The sequence below is a fragment of the Genypterus blacodes genome, unplaced genomic scaffold, assembly GCF_046128005.1.
Source record: "Genypterus blacodes isolate CSIRO-AG114 ecotype Tasmania unplaced genomic scaffold, CSIRO-AGI_Gbla_v1 ptg000136l_1, whole genome shotgun sequence".
Taxonomy (NCBI): domain Eukaryota; kingdom Metazoa; phylum Chordata; class Actinopteri; order Ophidiiformes; family Ophidiidae; genus Genypterus; species Genypterus blacodes.
In genome coordinates this window covers 76,995-101,208 of record NW_027466938.1, presented here as the reverse complement: position 1 = coordinate 101,208, position 24,214 = coordinate 76,995, and the positions used below count along the sequence as shown (strand labels likewise).

The 24,214-nt window shown below is 46.8% G+C and overlaps 4 protein-coding genes across 4 annotated transcripts; all 4 read right to left on the bottom strand.

Annotated features, from left to right (window-relative positions):
• Positions 1-1,451: 1,451 nt before the first annotated feature.
• LOC143011560 (E3 ubiquitin-protein ligase TRIM39-like) lies at positions 1,452-4,212 on the bottom strand. Its single transcript, XM_076164463.1, has 2 exons — positions 4,024-4,212; positions 1,452-3,444 (listed from the first exon to the last, which is right to left on the bottom strand). The coding sequence occupies exon 2, from the start codon at positions 3,433-3,435 to the stop codon at positions 1,792-1,794; it is 1,644 nt and encodes a 547-aa protein (XP_076020578.1). The 5' UTR covers positions 3,436-3,444; positions 4,024-4,212; the 3' UTR covers positions 1,452-1,791.
• A 4,090-nt stretch (positions 4,213-8,302) lies between these two features.
• On the bottom strand, positions 8,303-10,986 carry LOC143011558 (E3 ubiquitin-protein ligase TRIM39-like). The gene is made up of 2 exons (XM_076164462.1): positions 10,846-10,986; positions 8,303-10,229 (listed from the first exon to the last, which is right to left on the bottom strand). Exon 2 carries the CDS (start codon positions 10,218-10,220, stop codon positions 8,577-8,579), a length of 1,644 nt encoding a protein of 547 aa, XP_076020577.1. The 5' UTR covers positions 10,221-10,229; positions 10,846-10,986; the 3' UTR covers positions 8,303-8,576.
• Positions 10,987-14,279: 3,293 nt separating this feature from the next.
• Positions 14,280-17,412, bottom strand: LOC143011561 (E3 ubiquitin-protein ligase TRIM39-like). The gene is made up of 2 exons (XM_076164464.1): positions 17,236-17,412; positions 14,280-16,626 (listed from the first exon to the last, which is right to left on the bottom strand). The coding sequence occupies exon 2, from the start codon at positions 16,615-16,617 to the stop codon at positions 14,977-14,979; it is 1,641 nt and encodes a 546-aa protein (XP_076020579.1). The 5' UTR covers positions 16,618-16,626; positions 17,236-17,412; the 3' UTR covers positions 14,280-14,976.
• Positions 17,413-21,160: 3,748 nt separating this feature from the next.
• LOC143011567 (E3 ubiquitin-protein ligase TRIM39-like) lies at positions 21,161-23,746 on the bottom strand. Its single transcript, XM_076164470.1, has 2 exons — positions 23,618-23,746; positions 21,161-23,028 (listed from the first exon to the last, which is right to left on the bottom strand). Exon 2 carries the CDS (start codon positions 23,017-23,019, stop codon positions 21,379-21,381), a length of 1,641 nt encoding a protein of 546 aa, XP_076020585.1. The 5' UTR covers positions 23,020-23,028; positions 23,618-23,746; the 3' UTR covers positions 21,161-21,378.
• Between the last annotated feature and the right edge of the window lie 468 nt (positions 23,747-24,214).

Sequence of the window (24,214 nt, the reverse complement as noted above, 5' to 3'; positions counted from 1 at the left end):
TCTCCTCTGTCCTGATTCTCCTGGACCTGTCTGCAGCATTCGACACGGTGAACCACCAGATCCTTCTCTCTACCCTGGAGGGAATGGGTGTCTCTGGCTCTGCGCTCTCCATGTTCGCGTCCTACCTGACAGGTCGCTCCCACCAGGTAACACGGAGAGGTTCTGTTTCGAAGCCACGTAGGCTCACCACTGGGGTTCCGCAAGGTTCGGTCTTGGGCCCTCTTCTTTTCTCCCTCTACACAACATCTCTTGGTTCTGTTATCCACTCCCATAACTTCTCCTACCACTGCTATGCTGATGACACCCAGCTGATTCTGTCATTTCCTCCTTCTGACACCCAAGTGGAGACGCGCATTGCTGTGTGCCTGGCAGACATCTCAGGGTGAATGTCGAGGCACCAGCTGAAGCTCAACCTGGACAAGACTGAGATGGTGTTTCTCCCGGGGAAGGGCTGCCCGCACCGAGACCTGGCCATCACCATAGATGACTCCGTGGTGACGTCTACTCGGACAGCAAGGAATCTGGGTGTGACCCTGGACGACCAACTGTCGTTCTCTGCAAACATCGCTTCGGTGACGCGTTCCTGCAGATTCCTCCTCTACAACATCCGGAGGATTCGTCCCTTCCTCACCGACAAGGCAGCGCAGGTGCTGATCCAGGCTCTTGTCATCTCCCGCCTGGACTACTGCAACTCCCTCCTTGCCGGCGCCCCGGCATCCGCCAGCAGACCTCTGGAGCTCGTCCAGAAAGCTGCTGCTCGTCTGGTGTTCAACCTCCCCAAGTTCTCCAACACAACTTGCCTTTCTCCGTTCTCTTCACTGGCTCCCTGTAGCTGCTCGCATCCAGTTTAAGACTCTGGTGTTAGCCTACAGGGCAGTGAAAGGAACAGCTCCTTCATACCTCCAGGCTATGGTCAAGCCCTACACCCCCGGCCGACCACTTCGCTCTGCTGCCTCCAGGCGGCTGGCTGCCCCGACGCTCAGCGGCCCCTGCTTGCGATCGACGCGGTCACGGCTTTTCACTGTTCCACAGTGGTGGAAGATCTCCCAACTGATGTCAGGACAGCGGAGTCGCTGACCATCTTTTGCCGCAGACTGAAAACCCATCTCTTCAAGAAAAACTACATCCTCCCTCTTAGGACATCACCTACTCTGTCCTAGCTCTTCGGATGCTCTTGTTTTCTAATCTTTCATTTCTAATTTGTCCTTTTTTCTCATTTATCATAGTACCTAACTTATTGCACTTCTACTCTAGCTCTAGTTATGCTCTTAGCTGTTGGTTTTGGAAGGAAATGCGCTTAAAATTTCTTGTGACCAGAAGTTCTTTTATCTACCTTTGTTGAACGCACTTAATGTAAGTCGCTTTGGATAAAAGCGTCTGCTAAATGACCGTAATGAAATGTAATGTAATGATACAAAACATGAACACAGCTGACATGACCTCATCCCAACTTTATTATTGTTTTTGTTACAAAGATCAAAGACAGAATTCAGTTCATTCATAAACCACAACACAACATTTGTGATATTTACAGAGATCAATCAAACCTTTTGATTGATCACACTTACATGCAAAGACTTTAAGCTTCTGATTGATTGATTGATGAACAGTAATCACAGTTCTTAGATCAGTGTGAGTAAATTGTTGTGTTACAGCAGTAAGAAGCAACCAGAAACAAATATGATGTCATCAGAATGTGAAGAAAAGACAAAGTAAAGAGGGAAGATCAGCTGATCCTTTGTACTTTAGTTCCCTTAAACCACAGAAACGTTTCATGTAAACTCCTGCAGGTTAGGCAGAGTGACTGACAGCTGAGATGATCAGAGGGGCGGAGTTTCTACCATCATGATGAAGCCCAGGACTGAAGTATGGGAGGAGCTTATGAGTGAAGGAGCAGCCAGTGAAGGAGAAGATCAGAGCTGCAGCATCCACGTCATAGAAGGAGACCAGACCCTCCTCATAGTCCACAAACACGCCCACCTTCTCTGGCTTTGACTTTAGACTCAGAGGGACAGAAGGTCCAGCACAAGCTTCGTACTCATCTTCATTCCACAACCCTACAGCCCAGTAACCTCTCTGAGGGCTCAGTGTGATGGCTCCCTTCCTCTTGCTCGTCTCTCTGGTCACTCCTAAAGTCAATGCTGTCTTTCCTTTGACCTGAACCTCAAAGTAAAATCTTCCAGAGGAGAAACTCTGCTTTGCTAAAACACAAACACATGTATTAAATCTCTGTGGGTTGTCTGGGAGATTCTTCCACATATCACCACAGTAAACTTGTTTCTCATCATCAGACAGGATGAGTAGAGGATGAGCTGTATCAGGATCCAGAGTCACGTCCACTGCAAACTGCTGGATCCTCCTCAGCTCCACCTTCTCCTGCAGCTTCTTCACCTCCTTACTGATGGTCTCCTCCAGCTGAGCCACAGCTTTCACCACACTCCCCTCATGTGACCTTTGATGGACTCTGACCTGTGTCCAGTCCTTGGTGGGAGGAGCAGAGCTGATGGATGAGAAGCTCTGGAGGAGGTGGAGGTGATCTTCAGAGAGTAGGAGCTTCTCCACATCAGCAGTTCTCTCTCTCTGACCAGAGAGTTCCTGCTGCAGCTCCTTGATGAGGTCTTCAGTCTGTTTCTCTGTGCTCCTCTGCTTCTCCTCCATGGTCTTCCTGAAGTCGGCGTGGATTTTCTCCACAAGCCGCTTCAGAGCGTTGAAGACCTGATCTCCATCTGCTCTCTCTCTGTCTGCAGCTTCCCTGCTGAGCTTTGCTGACTGTTTCATCTCCTGGATCTTCAGTAGTGTCAGCTGGATCTTCTGCTGAAGTTCAGCCACCATCTTCTCCAGCTCAGACTTCTTTCCTTCATATTCTTCTTCCAGAGGAACAAACTCATGGTTCTTGTGGTCTAAAACAGGACAGTGTGAACACACACAGGTCTGGTCGGTCCTGCAGAAGAGCTTCAGAGTTTCATTGTGCTTCTTACACATCCTGTCCTCCAGGTTGTCCACAGGAAGTATCAGCTGGTGTGATCTCAGGCGTGCTGCTGTCAGATGAGGCTCCAGATGAGTCTCACAGTAGGAGGCCTCACACTTCAGGCAGGACACGATGGCCTTTAGTTTGGTTCCAGTGCAGACGTCACACTGAACTTCTCCTGGTTTGGCAGCTGGTTCCTCTGATCTTCTGCTGGCTTCCTTTTGAGTCGACTGTCTGAACTCAGCGGCCATCTGAGATATGAACGTGTTGACCTTCAGCTCAGGGAGTGTGTAGAAAGTGTCTTTACACAGAGGACACACACACTGGACGTTACTGTCCCAGTGTTTAGTGATGCAGCTTTTGCAGAAGTTGTGTCCACATGGTGTGGAGACTGGATCAGTGAAGACCTTCAGACAGATGGAGCACAGGAACTGATCTTCAGACCGCAGACAGCTGGCAGCAGACATGTCTACAAACTGAGAACAGACGAGAACATGAGTGAAAACATCTCTGGAGACACAAACACTGATTGTTGAGCAGGATGAAGAGTCTGGAAGTCTTAAAGCTCCTGAAGTTCATGTCAGAGTGAAACAGGAGAGACGACTTTGTTCTTGATGGATATTATGAGCAGACTGGGGTTTGTCCTGAGGGGGCGCTCAAGGAAACGTCATGAAAAGACTTCAGGCTCAGCTTCAGGCTCAGCTTCATGAGGATTGATTGTGTATTGATCAGGACATGAAGCTTTTGTCCCTTTAGTTCTATTCAGACTGTTTAACTTTAAAGTTTCCCTTTTAATGAGGTCACCATGACTACAGGCTGCACTCACTTCATTTTCTGTTGCCGTGGGTGCGGCTCAGTGCTGAGACTCACTTCTGTTTTTCTGAGACGCTCTTTCCTTTTCTTGACGGTAAAAACTGCCGTGTGTTTACAAACACCAACGTGTGTGAACCAGAGCCAAGCCTTTAAGACTGAAGCAGTGAAGTGAGACGTGTGAGAGCAGCTCAGCCTGGACCTCATGCTGCTGCTGAAACTGACAAGATTCTGTCTGCACTCACCTGAGTTTGGCTGAGACGCTGCAGAGACGCTGCAGAGACAAACTTGGACAAACTTCTGATCCTCTGGCTTCTCTTCTGCTTCAGTCGAGGCTCTGCTGGACTCTGACTGACTGACTTTCGTTTCAGGTATATGACAGCAGGTATATTGCAGCTTCTGCTTCCTCCTCTCGTGTTGCTCCTCCTCCTCCTCCTCCTCCACCTGTAGCTGTTGTTGCTCCTCCTCCTCCTCCTCTACCTGTAGCTGTTGTTGCTCCTCCTCCTCCTCCTCTACCTGTAGCTGTTGTTGCTCCTCCTCCTTCTCCTCCTCCTGTAGCTGTTGTTGCTCCTCCTCCTTCTCCTCCTCCTGTAGCTGTTGTTGCTAGCGGTGTGCGATACTGCATATTTTGGTATCAATCCGATACCAAGTAAATACTGGCTAGTATCGCCGATACCGATACCGATACTTTTCAATAAATAAGGTGGATGCGTCATTGAATTGCTAAATCTCAATTAATTTTCATGACCGTAAGTGTTTTTTTGTGATGTTTCCTCTTTTATCATTAAATAGTTGAAACCCAGAACAGAATTAGGACAAAGTTTATAATTAAATAGAAAATGCTTTATTATAAAATAATTTTCAGAAAAATCTTAAATAAAAAGTGCACACAAACCAGTAAACAAATTGAAACAAACAAGTACTGTTAACTGTAAACTATAATACAACAATTAAATTAAAATTCTCAACAACAAAAACAACAACTGAAAATATAAATAATATGTCAACAACTTAACAACCCCCAAAGCCTTTAGTTAGTCTGTGCAGAACGGAAACCAAAAACGTTTTGGTTACAGGTTTTGGTTCAAGAACAGTATCATATTAACATTTTTTGCTTTTAATGCACTTCGTTTGTGACTCACTAACTGCCCTGCTTTTGAAAAACTCGTCTCAGCTCGCACTGATGTTGCAACCACTGACAGGTATTTTTTGGCAAGTTTACTCAGAGAGGGGAATGTTTGTTCGTTGTTTTTCCACCAAAGTAGTGGATCCTGATCCCGAGGAATTGACCTTTCCTCAGTGTACCTGCGCATCTCAATTTGGGCATCAGTGCCAGTTGTCCGATGCTGCTGAGAGGCTAGGACTTTAGAATCAAATTCTTTCCATAGCCCACCTTTTGCTGCAGGTGGGGATGAAGCAGCCCCTCCAGACGAGCTTGAGGTAGTTTCAGGAGTTGCGGCAGAGCTGGTGGCAGTGGCTCTGAGCCGGCAACTTGATTGTTTGCTTAGCGCGTCTAAGTCACGTGACGTGACTTACCTGACGGCACAACACCTAAACACAAGAGGGGGGAGGGGGACATAGGGTGCCTGCTCTGCGCTGACACAGGAGCGGCGAGTCCGGGGACCTGGCTGTTTCCTCTTTGCCGAAACTGCAGCATCGCAAACTAGCGGAACTTAAAGTAAAGAATCGATCTCACCAGGCTAGTATCGATCCGATACCGACTTGGTATCGATACTATCGATATTTGGATCGATCCGCCCACCACTAGTTGTTGCTCCTCCTCCTCCTCCTCCTCCTCCTCTTCCTCCTGTAGCTGTTGTTGCTCCTGAACAATACTGCATGGTGGTGTTACAGCAGTGTGATATCATTTCAGACTTGTTTCCTCAAAAGGAAACCAACATTGATATGAGCGCTGGATGTTTTTGTGTATTAGGAGTCCTTCTTTGGCTCCGGATCACTGGAGGCTTTCAGCTCCATGAATCTCTGGGCAGCTGTGATGATCCAATAGAACACAGACTGAGAATATGAATGAATACTCTGGAGTGGCAGCTGGGCTTTGGGGATAATCACAAACAAATATGAAAATGTGAAATTGGTAGAAATTGTGAAAAATGCAGCCAAAGGAGTGGAACAGTGATGTGAGTGAAACCTGCAACAATACAAGAAACAACAAATACTCTGGCTTTAAGTGATGTAGACATGATATTTAAGATTACATCATCATCATAAGGACACACTATGGTTATGAAATATTATATGGAATGTTCACAACCCTCTGAGTTATAACAGATGGCCAAACTATGCAAACATTAGCAGTGGATGGCTTTCAGACACATCACACTGACATTCTCTAGATACAGCAGACGTAAACAGTATCTGAATCTAAAGTGTCTACATCAAACCCCCACTCAGCCTGATTCATGATATCTAAATGACGTGCTGTGGAGATGCAGATGATCTCCTCGTCATCCATACTGATCCCACTACGATGCAGTATAGATTTTTCCTCATCATCATATCATCACATCATTATGATTTACCTGACAAAAGCTACAACTCACAGGAAATGCCCACAATTGGGAAAGATGATGATTCTTTGAAGCTCACAGCGCTCAGCGGTCCCATGAAGGCCTTATCAACGTACAGTACCATCAATGAAAATGACGTGTTTCCGTTTCATTCACATCTAGACTTCAATTACATTATCTTGTCAAACACTTTCTGTAATATTGTGGAGTATAAACAATCTGAGATACGGTGTGTGTTGCCCATATCCACTGGCAATGCAACTCCATGCATGTGTGTGGGAATCGTCTCTAACCCATACATGTAGAGCCAGTGTCAGTGACAGCGTCGTCTTCAGTCACATCACAAATCTTAGGTTGGTTTTAGAGCTTGAACTCAACCTGAACCTCAGTCTAACCCAGGGGTGTCAAACTCAAACACACAGTGGGCCAAAATAACAAATTGGGACTAAGTCGCGGGCCAGACTTCATATTTCTTGAAAAATGGACTACACTTGTGTATGTTGTCCCTTCTCTCCAGATATATAATGATTCACTTTTTCATATGGAAACATACTTAAGTTTAGCTTAAACATTAAGTCTGGAACAAGCACAGCTTAATATTATAAACACATGAGAAATAGATTTTCAAATAAGAGATACATCAGTGGCATTGGTTTCTTACTTTTATCTAAATAAATAAAAGAAAGTATTATGCCTCTCTCTATCTGTAAGCTTTCAAGTTCATTTTCAATGGAAACCTTTTTCTCACAGAACAACAGAACAACCCAAATCAAATAATTGCCCTCAATGAAAATCCAACAATTCAACTATTCTAGGTCAGGCGAGACTAAAGTGCATAAAGAAAAGCTCAGTTTGTTAAACTCTGATTTACTCTGATGCACAGAGATCTGTGCTGGCGAACATAGAGAGCGTTTGAGCAGCTTGGGGACGGAGTTGTTGGGGAATTGTGTCTGGGATGAAACGAGGAAACAGAGTCATACTTTGCATTTGACGCCACTTTGCATTCCACGTCAAATGCAAACAAATGCATTTGACAAACAAATGCATTTGACGTTCCACGTCAAATCACAGTCACTCGCAAAGTCACTCGCAGAGCATTCTTGGATGTGTAGTATTAGCGGTGCATGCGCTATATACCGGTGGGCCAGCTCTAGCAGACATTTGACATTATCTCGCGGGCCAAATATAATTACACTGCGGGCCACATTTGGCCCGCGGGCCTGAGTTTGAGACCCCAGTATTGGGTTAGACTCTAACCCAATACTGGGGTGACTCTAACCCAATACTGCTGTCTGAGTTACAGAGCAAGTAAGCAATATCTGTAGAACATCGTCAAAGTGGCTAACTTCACATTGATGCATGTAGAAGAAGATCCTCTCAACATGTGACACATCTGAATTTACCCGTCTGCTCTCCTGGTTGGACACATCGATGAAATAAGAGCCAGCGTTTTTCAGCATCCCTTGTTTTGCAATCTGTGTGTGTTATTATGTAAAGTCATCTCAGATCTGTCACAGCTGGTCAATCAGAAATGGGGTTTTTGAGATGAATCAGCACAGCGGTGGAACAGCGAGGGAGCGCAGTGATGGATCTGTGTTTCTGCATGCAAATATTACTAAATACATGCTTAAATGAAAATAAGAACATGGAAATTCTGCATATTATGTTTCCTTTAGTTAAACTGACTGAACTGAATCGTGGCACGGCCTTCAAAGCAATCATTTCTTTTAAATGTCAGATAGAATAACTTTCCCTCTGAATATTTGCAATCTCCTGGTGGCACAGAGATCAAATCATTTATTAGAGAAACTAGAGTCTACTTTGCATGTAAGTCGCTTTGGATAAAAGCGTCTGCTAAATGACCGTAATGAAATGTAATGTAATGATACCAAACATGAAAACAGCTGGCATGACCTCATCCCAACTTTATGATTGTTTTTGTTCCAAAGATCAAAGACAGAATTCAGTCCATTCATAAACCACAACCCAACATTTGTGATATTTACAGAGATCAATCAGACCTTTTGATTGATCACACTTACATGCAAAGACTTTACTAAAAGCTTCTGATTGATTGATTGATGAACAGTAATCACAGTTCTTAGATCAGTGTGAGTAAATTGTTGTGTTACAGCAGTAAGAAGCAACCAGAAACAAATATGATGTCATCAGAATGTGAAGAAAAGACAAAGTAAAGAGGGAAGATCAGCTGATCCTTTGTACTTTAGTTCCCTTAAACCACAGAAACGTTTCATGTAAACTCCTGCAGGTTAGGCAGAGTGACTGACAGCTGAGATGATCAGAGGGGCAGAGTTTCTACCATCATGATTAAGCCTAGGACTGAAGTATGGGAGGAGCTTATGAGTGAAGGAGCAGCCAGTGAAGGAGAAGATCAGAGCTGCAGCATCCACGTCATAGAAGGAGACCAGACCCTCCTCATAGTCCACAAACACGCCCACCTTCTCTGGCTTTGACTCCAGACTCAGAGAGACAGGAGGGTCATCATAAGCTTTGTACTCATCTACATCCCACAACCCTACAGTCCAGTAACCTTCCTGAGGGCTCAGTGTGATGATTCCCTTCCTCTCGCTCGTCTCTCTGGTCACTCCTAAAGTCCACTGTGTCTTTCCTTTGACCTGAACCTCAAAGTAAAATCTTCCAGAGGAGAAACTCTGCTTTGCTAAAACACAAACACATCTATCAAATCTCTGTGGGTTGTCTGGGAGATTCTTCCACACATCACCACGGTGAACTTGTTTCTCATCATCAGACAGGATGAGTCTAGGATGTGCTGTATCAGGATCCAGAGTCACGTCCACTGCAAACTGCTGGATCCTCCTCAGCTCCACCTTCTCCTGCAGCTTCTTCACCTCCTTACTGAAGGTCTCCTCCAGCTGAGCCACAGCTTTCACCACACTCCCCTCATGTGACCTTTGATGGACTCTGACCTGTGTCCAGTCCTTGGTGGGAGGAGCAGAGCTGATGGATGAGAAGCTCTGGAGGAGGTGGAGGTGATCTTCAGAGAGTAGGAGCTTCTCCACATCAGCAGTTCTCTCTCTCTGCCCAGAGAGTTCCTGCTGCAGCTCCTTGATGAAGTCTTCAGTCTGTTTCTCTGTGCTCCTCTGCTTCTCCTCCATGGTCTTCCTGAAGTCGGCCTGGATTTTCTCCACAAGCTGCTTCAGAGCGGTGAAGACCTGATTTCCATCTGCTCTCTCTCTGTCTGCAGCTTCCCTGCTGAGCTTTGCTGACTGTTTCATCTCCTGGATCTTCAGTAGTGTCAGCTGGATCTTCTGCTGAAGTTCAGCCACCATCTTCTCCAGCTCAGACTTCTTTCCTTCATATTCTTCTTCCAGAGGAACAAACTCATGGTTCTTGTGGTCTAAAACAGGACAGAGTGAGCACACACAGGTCTGGTCGGTCTTGCAGAAGAGCTTCAGAGTTTCATTGTGCTTCTTACACATCCTGTCCTCCAGGTTGTCCACAGGATGGATCAGCTGGTGTGATCTCAGGCGTGCTGCTGTCAGATGAGGCTCCAGATGAGTCTCACAGTAGGAGGCCTCACACTTCAGGCAGGACTTGATGGCCTTTAGTTTGGTTCCAGTGCAGAAGTCACACTGAACTTCTCCTGGTTTGGCAGCTGGTTCCTCTGATCTTCTGCTGGCCTCCTTTTGAGTCGACTGTCTGAACTCAGCTGCCATCTGAGATATGAACGTGTTGACCTTCATCTCAGGTCTTGTGCAGAACCTCTCGTTACACAGAGGACACACACACAGGACGTTACTGTCCCAGTGTTGAGTGATGCAGCTTTTGCAGAAGCTGTGTCCACATGGTGTGGAGACTGGATCAGTGAAGACCTCCAGACAGATGGAGCACAGGAACTGATCTTCAGACCGCAGACAGCTGGCAGCAGACATGTCTACAAACTGAGAACAGACGAGAACATGAGTGAAAACATCTCTGGAGACACAAACACTGATTGTTGAGCAGGATGAAGAGTCTGGAAGTCTTAAAGCTCCTGAAGTTCATGTCAGAGTGAAACAGGAGAGATGACTTTGTTCTTGATGGATATTATGAGCAGACTGGGGTTTGTCCTGAGGGGGCGCTCAAAGAAACGTCATGAAAAGACTTCAGGCTCAGCTTCAGGCTCAGCTTCATGAGGATTGATTGTGTATTGATCAGGACATGAAGCTTTTGTCCCTTTAGTTCTATTCAGACTGTTTAACTTTAAAGTTTCCCTTTTCACTCTGGAGCTGAACTGTGTCTTTTAATGAGGTCACCATGACTACAGGCTGCACTCACCTCACTTCCTGTTGCCGTGGGTGCGGCTCAGTGCTGAGACTCACTGACACAGATAAACACACACTTCCTGACGCTCTTTTCTTGCTCTGACGGTAAAAACTGCCGTGTGTTTACAAACACCAACGTGTGTGAACCAGAGCCAAGCCTTTAAGACTGAAGCAGTGAAGTGAGACGTGTGAGAGCAGCTCAGCCTGGACCTCATGCTGCTGCTGAAACTGACAACATTCTGTCTGCACTCACCAGAGTTTGGCTGAGACGCTGCAGAGACGCTGCAGAGACAAACTTGGACAAACTTCTGATCCTCTGGCTTCTCTTCTGCTTCAGTCGAGGCTCTGCTGGACTCTGACTGACTGACTATCGTTTCAGGAATATGACGTTGCAGCTTCTGCTTCCTCCTCTCGTGTTGCTCCTCCTCCTCCTCCACCTGTAGCTGTTGTTGCTCCTCCTCCTCCTCCTGTAGCTGTTGTTGCCCCTCCTCCTCCTCCTCCTCTTGTAGCTGTTGTTGCTGCTTCTCTTCCTCCTGCAGGTTTGGAGGAAGGTTCTTCCTTTTTACAGACTTACACACGATGCAAAGTTTCTGGATTGTTTGTGTGTGAAATGATCGTTCTCTCAAACTGTTGCTCACTTTTGAAATGAGGCCACTCAAGTGTGTAGTTTTGAAAGTTTACTTAACAATCTGCAGGATCTGTAGGACATTGAATACAATCAGCACTGCACCTCAGCTCACTGTCTTAAGATAAGAGATAAGATAAGATAATCATTTATTTATTTATCTCTCTCCCTCTGTTTCAGGCGGCAGTAGCTCAGTTGGTAGGGATTCCACTTTGGAACCGGTTGGTTGCCGGTTTGAGTCCCGTATGGACCAAGTAAGTGGACTGGTAGGTGGTGAGTTGCAAGTTTGCCTCCAGGGCACTGCCGGGGTGCCCCTGAGCAAGGCACCGAACCCCCAACTGCTCCAGGGCGCCGAATAATGGCTGCCCTGCAATAATTGGAAGTCGCTTTGGATAAAAGCATCTGCTAAATGAGCGTAACGTAATGCAATGTAATTTATTCCTCCCACAGCGGGGGAATCCACATGTTACAGCAGCAAAGGCTAAAGTGCAAAGCAATAAAGGGCATTAAGATAAAATAAGAGCCTGTTTATAATATTAAGCTGTGCTTGTTCCAGACTTAATGTTTAAGCTAAACTTAAGTATGTTTCCATATGAAAAAGTTGATCATCATATATCTGGAGAGAAGTGAACAACTACATGCATCAATGTGAATTGATGTTATTAAAGTTATTGTTTGATTTTTTTTGTAATAACGCGACAAAGTCAGGAACTTTCCTTGACACAAACTCAAAGTTCAAAATTAAAAGAAGTCTAAAAAATGCTCAACCAGGCAGAACAACTGTGAAGATTCAGGAATGTAACCAACTAACTTCTGTGTTCAGATGCACTCATTATTACGGCCTGGACCACCTCTGATGTTGTCTTTGAGCATCTTAATTTATTGTCATTCACTTGGTAGTTGGTATCGTTTTCAATAAATCTTCAACCCTCGTGTCTCAGTGAACACGCCGTCCCTCTGCCGTCCCTCTGCCGTCCCTCTGCCGCCCCTCATGTCCGTTCTTACCCTCGTGGCTGAATCATAAATCTCACTAATAATTATTTTTCTTACCACATGGCCACGTTGTAAATCTCACCCAAGTCCAGATAATGAACCGTCTCATCAGTGGCCGCTCTCTCACTGAAGGCGATGATGACTCCACTTCATCTGTGGTCACACTCCAGGGGCAAACTGGCTTCAATGCACCTGTTGCACTGCGTTACTTCTCATAGATAATTCAAGTTTGATCAAATGTGTATTAACGTTAATGTATATAGCATATTGATATAATATATGGTTCTCTTGTGGCAGAGGCTCCTCCAGCTGGACAACAGTTCTCGGAAGAATGGTCCGTCCTGCTCAGATGCTCTTAACCCCGTGTCACTGCAGTGCTCAGGCTGAGTGAAAACAGGGTCACCTCTGTCTGAAACTCGTCCAGCTGAGCTTCTTATTTGTATTTCCTGACTCATGTCATATTTTGTTATTATGCCTTTCCTCCATCTGCTCTGCAGCGCACAGGTTAGATTAAACCTGCAGGTCTCTTTGGGCCGTGGATCCTCCAGCTGGGCCCTGAGCTCCTTAATCACTGGCGTTCATCCATGTTTGTTTGAATTACTGCACTTGAAACTTTGGAAGCACCTTTTGATAAAACTTGGTGGGCAGGTTGGGCCTGATTCAGGGAGGAGCCCAGTACATTTGTGGTGATGATCGGAATGTTGATTCATAACCGGGGTTTGGTTTTCATTCTTTGACAGTAAGTATGAGGAAGTTAGAGCTCTGGACTAAAATGTTTCCATGATGATATTTCAAAAGGTGGGATGGACATAAGCCTATTCAGAATAAGCGTGAGATAAAAATAAGGATGGACCCCCACCAGTCCGGCTTCAAGGTGGGCCACTCGACTGAGACGGCCCTCCTGGCAGTGACCGAGTCACTCCAAACTGCTAGAGCAGCTCTCTCTCCTCTGTCCTGATTCTCCTGGACCTGTCTGCAGCATTCGACACGGTGAACCACCAGATCCTTCTCTCTACCCTGGAGGGAATGGGTGTCTCTGGCTCTGCGCTCTCCATGTTCGCGTCCTACCTGACAGGTCGCTCCTACCAGGTAACACTGAGAGGTTCTGTTTCGAAGCCACGTAGGCTCACCACTGGGGTTCCGCAAGGTTCGGTCTTGGGCCCTCTTCTTTTCTCCCTCTACACAACATCTCTTGGTTCGGTTATAACTTGATCGCGGTTATCCACTCCCATAACTTCTCCTATCACTGCTATGCTGATGACACTCAGCTGATTCTGTCATTTCCTCCTTCTGACACCCAAGTGGAGACGCGCATTGCTGCGTGCCTGGCAGACATCTCGGGGTGGATGTCGAAGCACCACCTAAAGCTCAACCTGGACAAGACTGAGATGGTGTTTCTCCCGGGGAAGGGCTGCCCGCACCGAGACCTGGCCATCACCATAGATGACTCCGTGGTGACGTCTACTCGGACCGCAAGGAATCTGGGTGTGACCCTGGACGACCAACTGTCGTTCTCTGCAAACATCGCTTCGGTGACACGTTCCTGCAGATTCCTCCTCTACAACATCCGGAGGATTCGTCCCTTCCTCACTGACAAGGCAGCGCAGGTGCTGATCCAGGCTCTTGTCATCTCCCGCCTGGACTACTGCAACTCCCTTCTTGCCGGCGCCCCAGCTTCCGCCATCAGACCTCTGGAGCTCGTCCAGAAAGCTGCTGCTCGTCTGGTGTTCAACCTTCCCAAGTTCTCCCACACAACTTGCCTCCTCCGTTCTCTACACTGGCTCCCTGTAGCTGCTCGCATCCAGTTTAAGACTCTGGTGCTAGCCTACAGGGCAGTGAAAGGAACAGCTCCTTCATACCTGCAGGCTATGGTCAAGCCCTACACCCCCAGCCGACCACTTCGCTCTGCTGCCTCCAGGCGACTGGCTGCCCCGACGCTCAGCGGCCCCTGCTTGCGATCGACGCGGTCACGGCTTTTCTCTGTTCTGGCACCTCAGTGGTGGAATGATCTCCCGACTGATGTCAGGACAGCGGAGTCGCTGCCCATCTTTTGCCGCAGGCTGAAAACCCATCTCTTCAAGAAACACTACCCGGATCTGCCCTCTTAGGACATCACCTATTCTGTCCTAGCTCTTCTGATGCTCTTGTTTTCTAATCTTTCATTTCTAATTTGTCCTTTTTTCTCATTTATCATAGTACCTAAATTATTGCACTTCTACTCTAGCTCTAGTTATGCTCTTAGCTGTTGGTTTTGGAAGGAAATGCGCTCACGATATCTTGTGACCTGAAGTTCTTTTATCTACCTTTGTTGAACACACTTATTGTAAGTCGCTTTGGATAAAAGCGTCTGCTAAATGACCGTAATGAAATGTAATGTAATGATACCAAACATGAAAACAGCTGACATGACCTCATCCCAACTTTATTATTGTTTTTGTTCCAAAGATCAAAGACAGAATTCAGTCCATTCATAAACCACAACCCAACATTTGTGATATTTACAGAGATCAATCAAACCTTTTGATTGATCACACTTACATGCAAAGACTTTACTAAAAGCTTCTGATTGATTGATTGATGAACAGTAATCACAGTTCTTAGATCAGTGTGAGTTAATTGTTGTGTTACAGCAGGAAGAAGCAACCAGAAACAAATATGATGTCATCAGAATGTGAAGAAAAGACAAAGTAAAGAGGGAAGATCATCTGATCCTTTGTACTTTAGTTCCCTTAAACCACAGAAACGTTTCATGTAAACTCCTGCAGGTTAGGCAGAGTGACTGACAGCTGAGATGATCAGAGGGGCGGAGTCTATACAAAAAAAAAGATGCCCAGGACTGAAGTATGGGAGGAGCTTATGAGTGAAGGAGCAGCCAGTGAAGGAGAAGATCAGAGCTGCAGCATCCACGTCATAGAAGGAGACCAGACCCTCCTCATAGTCCACAAACACGCCCACCTTCTCTGGCTTTGACTTTAGACTCAGAGGGACAGGAGGGTCAACATAAGCTTTGTACTCATCTACATTCCTCAACCTTACAGTCCAGTAACCTTCTTGAGGGCTCAGTGTGATGATTCCCTTCCTCTTGCTCGTCTCTCTGGTCACTCCTAAATCCCACCCTGTCTTTCCTTTGACCTGAACCTCAAAGTAAAATCTTCCAGAGGAGAAACTCTGCTTTGCTAAAACACAAACACCTGTATTAAATCTCCGTCGGTTGCCTGGGAGATTCTTCCACAAATCACCACAGTAAACTTGTTTCTCATCATCAGACAGGATGAGTTCAGGATAAGCTGTATCAGGATCCAGAGTCACGTCCACTTCAAACTGCTGGATCCTCCTCAGCTCCACCTTCAGCAGCTTCTTCACCTCCTTACTGATGGTCTCCTTCAGCTGAGCCACAGCTTTCACCACACTCCCCTCATGTGACCTTTGATGGACTCTGACCTGTGTCCAGTCCTTGGTGGGAGGAGCAGAGCTGATGGATGAGAAGCTCTGCAGGAGGTGGAGGTGATCTTCAGAGAGTAGGAGCTTCTCCACATCAGCAGTTCTCTCTCTCTGCCCAGAGAGTTCCTGCTGCAGCTCCTTGATGAGGTCTTCAGTCTGTTTCTCTGTGCTCCTCTGCTTCTCCTCCATGGTCTTCCTGAAGTCGGCCTGGATTTTCTCCACAAGCTGCTTCAGAGCGGTGAAGACCTGATCTCCATCTGCTCTCTCTCTGTCTGCAGCTTCCCTGCTGAGCTTTGCTGACTGTTTCATCTCCTGGATCTTCAGTAGTGTCAGCTGGATCTTCTGCTGAAGTTCAGCCACCATCTTCTCCAGCTCAGACTTCTTTCCTTCATATTCTTCTTCCAGAGGAACAAACTCATGGTTCTTGTGGTCTAAAACAGGACAGATGAGGCACACACAGGTCTGGTCGGTCCTGCAGAAGAGCTCCAGAGGTTTCTTGTGCTTCTTACACATCCTGTCCTCCAGGTTATCCACAGGATGGATCAGCTGGTGTGATCTCAGGCGTGCTGCTGTCAGATGAGGCTCCAGATGAGTCTCACAGTAGGAGGCCTCACACTTCAGGCAGGACTTGATGGCCTTTAGTTTGGTTCCAGTGCAGACGTCACACTGAACTTTTCCTGGTTTGGCAGCTGGTTCCTCTGATCTTCTGCTGGCTTCCTTTTGAGTCGACTGTCTGAACTCAGCGGCCATCTGAGATATGAACGTGTTGATCTTCATCTCAGGTCTTGTGCAGAACCTCTCGTTACACAGAGGACACGCACACAGGACGTTACTGTCCCAGTGTTGAGTGATGCAGCTTTTGCAGAAGTTGTGTCCACATGGTGTGGAGACTGGATCAGTGAAGACCTCCAGACAGATGGAGCACAGGAACTGATCTTCAGACCGCAGACAGCTGGCAGCAGACATGTCTACAAACTGAGAACAGACAAGAACATGAGTGAAAACATCTCTGGAGACACAAACACTGATTGTTGAGCAGGATGAAGAGTCTGGAAGTCTTAAAGCTCCTGAAGTTCATGTCAGAGTGAAACAGGAGTGACGACTTTGTTCTTGATGGATATTATGAGCAGACTGGGGTTTGTCCTGAGGGGGTGCTCAAGGAAACGTCATGAAAAGACTTCAGGCTCAGCTTCAGGCTCAGCTTCATGAGGATTGATTGTGTATTGATCAGGACATGAAGCTTTTGTCCCTTTAGTTCTATTCAGACTGTTTGACTTTAAAGTTTCCCTTTTAATTAGGTCACCATGACTACAGGCTGCACTCACTTCACTTCCTGTTGCCGTAGGTGCGGCAACAGGCAACAGCACTGCGTCACTGCTGAGACTCACTAACACAGATAAACACACACTTCCTGATGCTCTTTTCTTGCACTGACGGTAAAAACTGCCGTGTGTTTACAAACACCAACGTGTGTGAACCAGAGCCAAGCCTTTAAGACTGAAGCAGTGAAGTGAGACGTGTGAGAGCAGCTCAGCCTGGACCTCATGCTGCTGCTGAAACTGACAAGATTCTGTCTGCACTCACCTGAGTTTGGCTGAGACGCTGCAGAGACAAACTTGGACAAACTTCTGATCCTCTGGCTTCTCTTCTGCTTCAGTCGAGGCTCTGCTGGACTCTGACTGACTGACTTTCGTTGCAGGAATATGACGTTGCAGCTTCTGCTTCCTCCTCTCGTGTTGCTCCTCCTCCTCCTCCTCCACCTGTAGCTGTTGTTGCTCCTCCTCCTCCTCCTGTAGCTGTTGTTGCTGCTTCTCTTCCTCCTGCAGGTTTGGAGGAAGGTTCTTCCTTTTTACAGACTTACACACGATGCAAAGTTTCTGGATTGTTTGTGTGTGAAATGATCGTTCTCTGTAACTGTTGCTCACTTTTGAAATGAGGCCACTCAAGTGTGTAGTTTTGAAAGTTTACTTAACAATCTGCAGGATCTGTAAGACATTTAATACAATCAGCACTGCACCTCAGCTCGCTGTCTTAAGATAAGAGATAAGAAGATAAGATAATCATTTATTTATTTATCTCTCTCCCTCTGTTTCAGGCGGCAGTAGCTCAGTTGGTAGGGATTCCACTTGGGAACCGGAGGGTTGCCGGTTTGAGTCCCGTATGGACCAAGTAAGTGGACTGGTAGCTGGTGAGTTGCCAGTTTGCCTCCAGGGCACTGCCGAGGTGCCCCTGAGCAAGGCACCGAACCCCCAACTGCTCAAGGGCGCCGAATAATGGCTGCCCTGCAATAATTGGAAGTCGCTTTGGATAAAAGCATCTGCTAAATGACCGTAATGTAATGCAATGTAATTTATTCGTCCCACAGCGGGGGAATCCACATGTTACAGCAGCAAAGGCTAAAGTTCAAAGCAATAAAGGGCATTAAGATAAAATAAGAGCCTGTTTATAATATTAAGCTGTGCTTGTTCCAGACTTAATGTTTAAGCTAAACTTTTGTATGTTTCCATATGAAAAAGTTGATCATCATATATCTGGAGAGAAGTGAACAACTACATGCATCAATGTGAATTGATGTTATTAAAGTTATTGTTTGATTTTTTTTTTTATAACGCGACAAAGTCAGGAACTTTCCTTGACACAAACTCAAAGTTCAAAATTAAAAGAAGTCAAAAAAATGCTCAACCAGGCAGAACAACTGTGAAGATTCAGGAATGTAACCAACTAACTTCTGTGTTCAGACGCACTCATTATTACGGCCTGGACCACCTCTGATGTTGTCTTTGAGCATCTTAATTTATTGTCATTCACTTGGTAGTTGGTATCGTTTTCAATAAATCTTCAACCCTCGTGTCTCAGTGAACACGCCGTCCCTCTGCCGTCCCTCTGCCGTCCCTCTGCCGTCCCTCTGCCGCCCCTCTGACGTCCCTCATGTCCGTTCTTACCCTCGTGGCTGAATCATAAATCTCACTAATAATTATTTTTCTTACCACATGGCCACGTTGTAAATCTCACCCAAGTCCAGATAATGAACCGTCTCATCAGTGGCTGCTCTCTCACTTAAGGCGATGATGACTCCACTTCATCTGTGGTCACACTCCAGGGGCAAACTGGCTTCAATGCACCTGTTGCACTGCGTTACTTCTCATAGATAATTCAAGTTTGATCAAATGTGTATTAACGTTAATGTATATAGCATATTGATATAATATATGGTTCTCTTGTGGCAGAGGCTCCTCCAGCTGGACAACAGTTCTCGGAAGAATGGTCCGTCCTGCTCAGATGCTCTTAACCCCGTGTCACTGCAGTGCTCAGGCTGAGTGAAAACAGGGTCACCTTTGTCAGAAACTCGTCCAGGTGAGCTTCTTATTTGTATTTCCTGACTCATGTGATATTTTGTTATTATGCCTTTCCTCCATCTGCTCTGCAGCGCACAGGTTAGATTAAACCTGCAGGTTTCTTTGGGCCGTGGATCCTCCAGCTGGGCCCTGAGCTCCTTAATCACTGGTGTTCATCCATGTTTGTTTGAATTACTGCACCTGAAACTTTGGAAGCACCTTTTGTAAAACTTGGTGGGCAGGTTGGGCCTGATTCAGGGAGGAGCCCAGTACATTTGTGGTTATGATCGGAATGTTGATTCATAACCGGGGTTTGGTTTTCATTCTTTGACAAAGTATGAGGAAGTTAGAGCTCTGGACTAAAACGTTTCCATGATGATATTTCAAAAGGTAAGATGGACATAAGCCTATTCAGAATAAGCGTGAGATAAAAATAAGGATGGACCCCCACCAGTCCGGCTTCAAGGTGGGCCACTGGACTGAGACGGCCCTCCTGGCAGTGACCGAGTCACTCCAAACTGCTAGAGCAGCTCTCTTTCCTCTGTCCTGATTCTCCTGGACCTGTCTGCAGCATTCGACACGGTGAACCACCAGATCCTTCTCTCTACCCTGGAGGGAATGGGTGTCTCTGGCTCTGCGCTCTCCATGTTCGCGTCCTACCTGACAGGTCGCTCCTACCAGGTAACACTGAGAGGTTCTGTTTCGAAGCCACGTAGGCTCACCACTGGGGTTCCGCAAGGTTCGGTCTTGGGCCCTCTTCTTTTCTCCCTCTACACAACATCTCTTGGTTCTGTTATCCACTCCCATAACTTCTCCTACCACTGCTATGCTGATGACACCCAGCTGATTCTGTCATTTCCTCCTTCTGACACCCAAGTGGAGACGCGCATTGCTGCGTGCCTGGCAGACATCTCGGGGTGGATGTCGAAGCACCACCTGAAGCTCAACCTGCCCACACCGAGACCTGGCCATCACCATAGATGACTCCGTGGTGACGTCTACTCGGACTGAGAATCATCTACTTCCTCACCGACAAGGCAGCGCAGGTGCTGATCCAGGCTCTTGTCATCTCCCGCCTGGACTACTGCAACTCCCTCCTTGCTGGCGCCCGGCATCCGCCATCAGACCTCTGCAGCTTGTCCAGAAAGCTGCTGCTCGTCTGGTGTTCAACCTCCCCAAGTTCTCCCACACAACTTGCCTTCTCCGTTCTCTACACTGGCTCCCCGTAGCTGCTCGCATCCAGTTTAAGACTCTGGTGCTAGCCTACAGGGCAGTGAAAGGAACAGCTCCTTCATACCTCCAGGCTATGGTCAAGCCCTACACCCCCGGCCGACCACTTCGCTCTGCTGCCTCCAGGCGGCTGGCTGCCCCGGCGCTCAGCGGCCCCTGCTTGCGATCGACGCGGTCACGGCTTTTCACTGTTCCACAGTGGTGGAATGATCTCCCGACTGGGAGGCAGTAGCTCACTGGGTAGTGCTTCCGCTTGGGAACCGGAGGGTCACCGGTTGGAGCCCCTGCCAAGGCACCCCTGAGCAAGGGACCGAACCCTCAATTGCTCCCCCCTCTGCGAAGGGTGGTAAAATGTAATGCAAGTCGCTATGGATAAATGCGTCTGCCAAATGATCGTAATGTAATGTAATGACTGATGTCAGGACAGCGGAGTCGCTGCCCATCTTTCGCCGCAGGCTGAAAACCCATCTCTTCAAGAAACACTACCCGGATCTGCCCTCTTAGGACATCACCTATTCTGTCCTAGCTCTTCTGATGCTCTTGTTTTCTAATCTGTCATTTCTAATTTGTCCTTTTTTCTCATTCATCATAGAACCTAACTTATTGCACTTCTACTCTAGCTCTAGTTATGCTCTTAGCTGTTCGTTTAGGAAGGAAATGTGTTTACGATTTCTTGTGAGCTGAAGTTCTTTTATCTACCTTTGTTGAACACACTTAATGTAAGTCGCTTTGGATAAAAGCGTCTGCTAAATGATCCTAATGTAATGTAATGTAATGATACCAAACATGAAAACAGCTGACATGACCTCATCCCAACTTTATTATTGTTTTTGTTCCAAAGATCAAAGACAGAATTCAGTCCATTCATAAACCACAACCCAACATTTGTGATATTTACAGAGATCAATCAAACCTTTTGATTGATCACACTTACATGCAAAGACTTTACTAAAAGCTTCTGATTGATTGATTGATGAACAGTAATCACAGTTCTTAGATCAGTGTGAGTAAATTGTTGTGTTACAGCAGTAAGAAGCAACCAGAAACAAATATGATGTCATCAGAATGTGAAGAAAAGACAAAGTAAAGAGGGAAGATCAGCTGATCCTTTGTACTTTAGTTCCCTTAAACCACAGAAACGTTTCATGTAAACTCCTGCAGGTTAGGCAGAGTGACTGACAGCTGAGATGATCAGAGGGGCGGAGTTTGTACCATCATTATGAAGCGCAGGATATAAGAATGGGAGGAGCTTATGAGTGAAGGAGCAGCCAGTGAAGGAGAAGATCAGAGTTGCAGCATCCACGTCATAGAAGGAGACCAGACCCTCCTCATAGTCCACAAACACGCCCACCCTCTCTGGCTCTGACTTTAGACTCAGAGGGACATAAGGGACATCATGAGCTTTGTACTCATCTACATTCCCCGACCCTACAGCCCAGTAACCTTCCTGAGGGCTCAGTGTGATGGGTCCCTTCCTCTTGCTCGTCTCTCTGGTCACTCCTAAATCCCACCCTGTCTTTCCTTTGACCTGAACCTCAAAGTAAAATCTTCCAGAGGAGAAACTCTGCTTTGCTAAAACACAACCACATGGATCAAATCTCTGTGGTTTGTCTGGGAGCTTCTTCCTCACATCACCACGGTGAACTTGTTTCTCATCATCAGACAGGATGAGTACAGGATGAGCTGTATCAGGATCCAGTGTCACGTCCACTGCAAACTGCTGGATCCTCCTCAGCTCCACCTTCTCCTGCAGCTTCACCTCCTTACTGATGGTCTCCTCCAGCTGAGCCACAGCTTTCACCACACTCCCCTCATGTGACCTTTGATGGACTCTGACCTGTGTCCAGTCCTTGGTGGGAGGAGCAGAGCCGATGGATGAGAAGCTCTGGAGGAGGTGGAGGTGATCTTCAGAGAGTAGGAGCTTCTCCACATCAGCAGTTCTCTCTCTCTGCCCAGAGAGTTCCTGCTGCAGCTCCTTGATGAAGTCTTCAGTCTGTTTCTCTGTGCTCCTCTGCTTCTCCTCCATGGTCTTCCTGAAGTCGGCCTGGATTTTCTCCACAAGCTGCTTCAGAGCGGTGAAGACCTGATCTCCATCTGCTCTCTCTCTGTCTGCAGCTTCCCTGCTGAGCTTTGCTGACTGTTTCATCTCCTGGATCTTCAGTAGTGTCAGCTGGATCTTCTGCTGAAGTTCAGCCACCATCTTCTCCAGCTCAGACTTCTTTCCTTCATATTCTTCTTCCAGAGGAACAAACTCATGGTTCTTGTGGTCTAAAACAGGACAGATGAGGCACACACAGGTCTGGTCGGTCCTGCAGAAGAGCTTCAGAGTTTCATTGTGCTTCTTACACATCCTGTCCTCCAGGTTGTCCACAGGATGGATCAGCTGGTGTGATCTCAGGCGTGCTGCTGTCAGATGAGGCTCCAGATGAGTCTCACAGTAGGAGGCCTCACACTTCAGGCAGGACTTGATGGCCTTTAGTTTGGTTCCAGTGCAGATGTCACACTGAACTTCTCCTGGTTTGGCAGCTGGTTCCTCTGATCTTCTGCTGGCTTCCTTTTGAGTCGACTGTCTGAACTCAGCGGCCATCTGAGATATGAAGGTGTTGACCCTCAGCTTAGGTTGTGTGCAGAACATCTCGTTACACAGAGGACACACACACAGGACGTCACTGTCCCAGTGTTGAGTGATGCAGCTTTTGCAGAAGTTGTGTCCACATGGTGTGGAGACTGGATCAGTGAAGACCTCCAGACAGATGGAGCACAGGAACTGATCTTCAGACCGCAGACAGCTGGCAGCAGACATGTCTACAAACTGAGAACAGACGAGAACATGAGTGAAAACATCTCTGGAGACACAAACACTGATTGTTGAGCAGGATGAAGAGTCTGGAAGTCTTAAAGCTCCTGAAGTTCATGTCAGAGTGAAACAGGAGAGAAGACTTTGTTCTTGATGGATATTATGAGCAGACTGGGGTTTGTCCTGGGGGGCGCTCAAGGAAACGTCATGAAAAGACTTCAGGCTCAGCTTCAGGCTCAGCTTCATGAGGATTGATTGTGTATTGATCAGGACATGAAGCTTTTGTCCCTTCAGTTCTATTCAGACTGTTTAACTTTAAAGTTTCCCTTTTAATGAGGTCACCATGACTACAGGCTGCACTCACTTCACTTCCTGTTGCCGTGGGTGCGGCTCAGTGCTGAGACTCACTAACACAGATAAACACACACTTCCTGATGCTCTTTTCTTGCTCTGACGGTAAAAACTGCCGTGTGCTTACAAACACCAACGTGTGTGAACCAGAGCCAAGCCTTTAAGACTGAAGCAGTGAAGTGAGACGTGTGAGAGCAGCTCAGCCTGGACCTCATGCTGCTGCTGAAACTGACAACATTCTGTCTGCACTCACCTGAGTTTGGCTGAGACGCTGCAGAGACGCTGCAGAGACAAACTTGGACAAACTTCTGATCCTCTGGCTTCTCTTCTGCTTCAGTCGAGGCTCTGCTGGACTCTGACTGACTGACTTTCGTTTCAGGTATATGACGTTGCAGCTTCTGCTTCCTCCTCTCGTGTTGCTCCTCCTCCTCCTCCACCTGTAGCTGTTGTTGCTCCTCCTCCTTCTCCTCCTCCTCCTCCTGTAGCTGTTGTTGCTCCTCCTTCTCCTCCTCCTCCTGTAGCTGTTGTTGCTCCTCCTCCTCCTCCTGTAGCTGTTATTGCTGCTTCTCTTCCTCCTGCAGGTTTGGAGGAAGGTTCTTCCTTTTTACAGACTTACACACGATGCAAAGTTTCTGGATTGTTTGTGTGTGAAATGATCGTTCTCTCTAACTGTTGCTCACTTTTGAAATGAGGCCACTCAAGTGTGTAGTTTTGAAAGTTTACTTAACAATCTGCAGGATCTGTAAGACATTGAATACAATCAGCACTGCACCTCAGCTCACTGTCTTAAGATAAGAGATAAGATAAGATAATCATTTATTTATTTATCTCTCTCCCTCTGTTTCAGGCG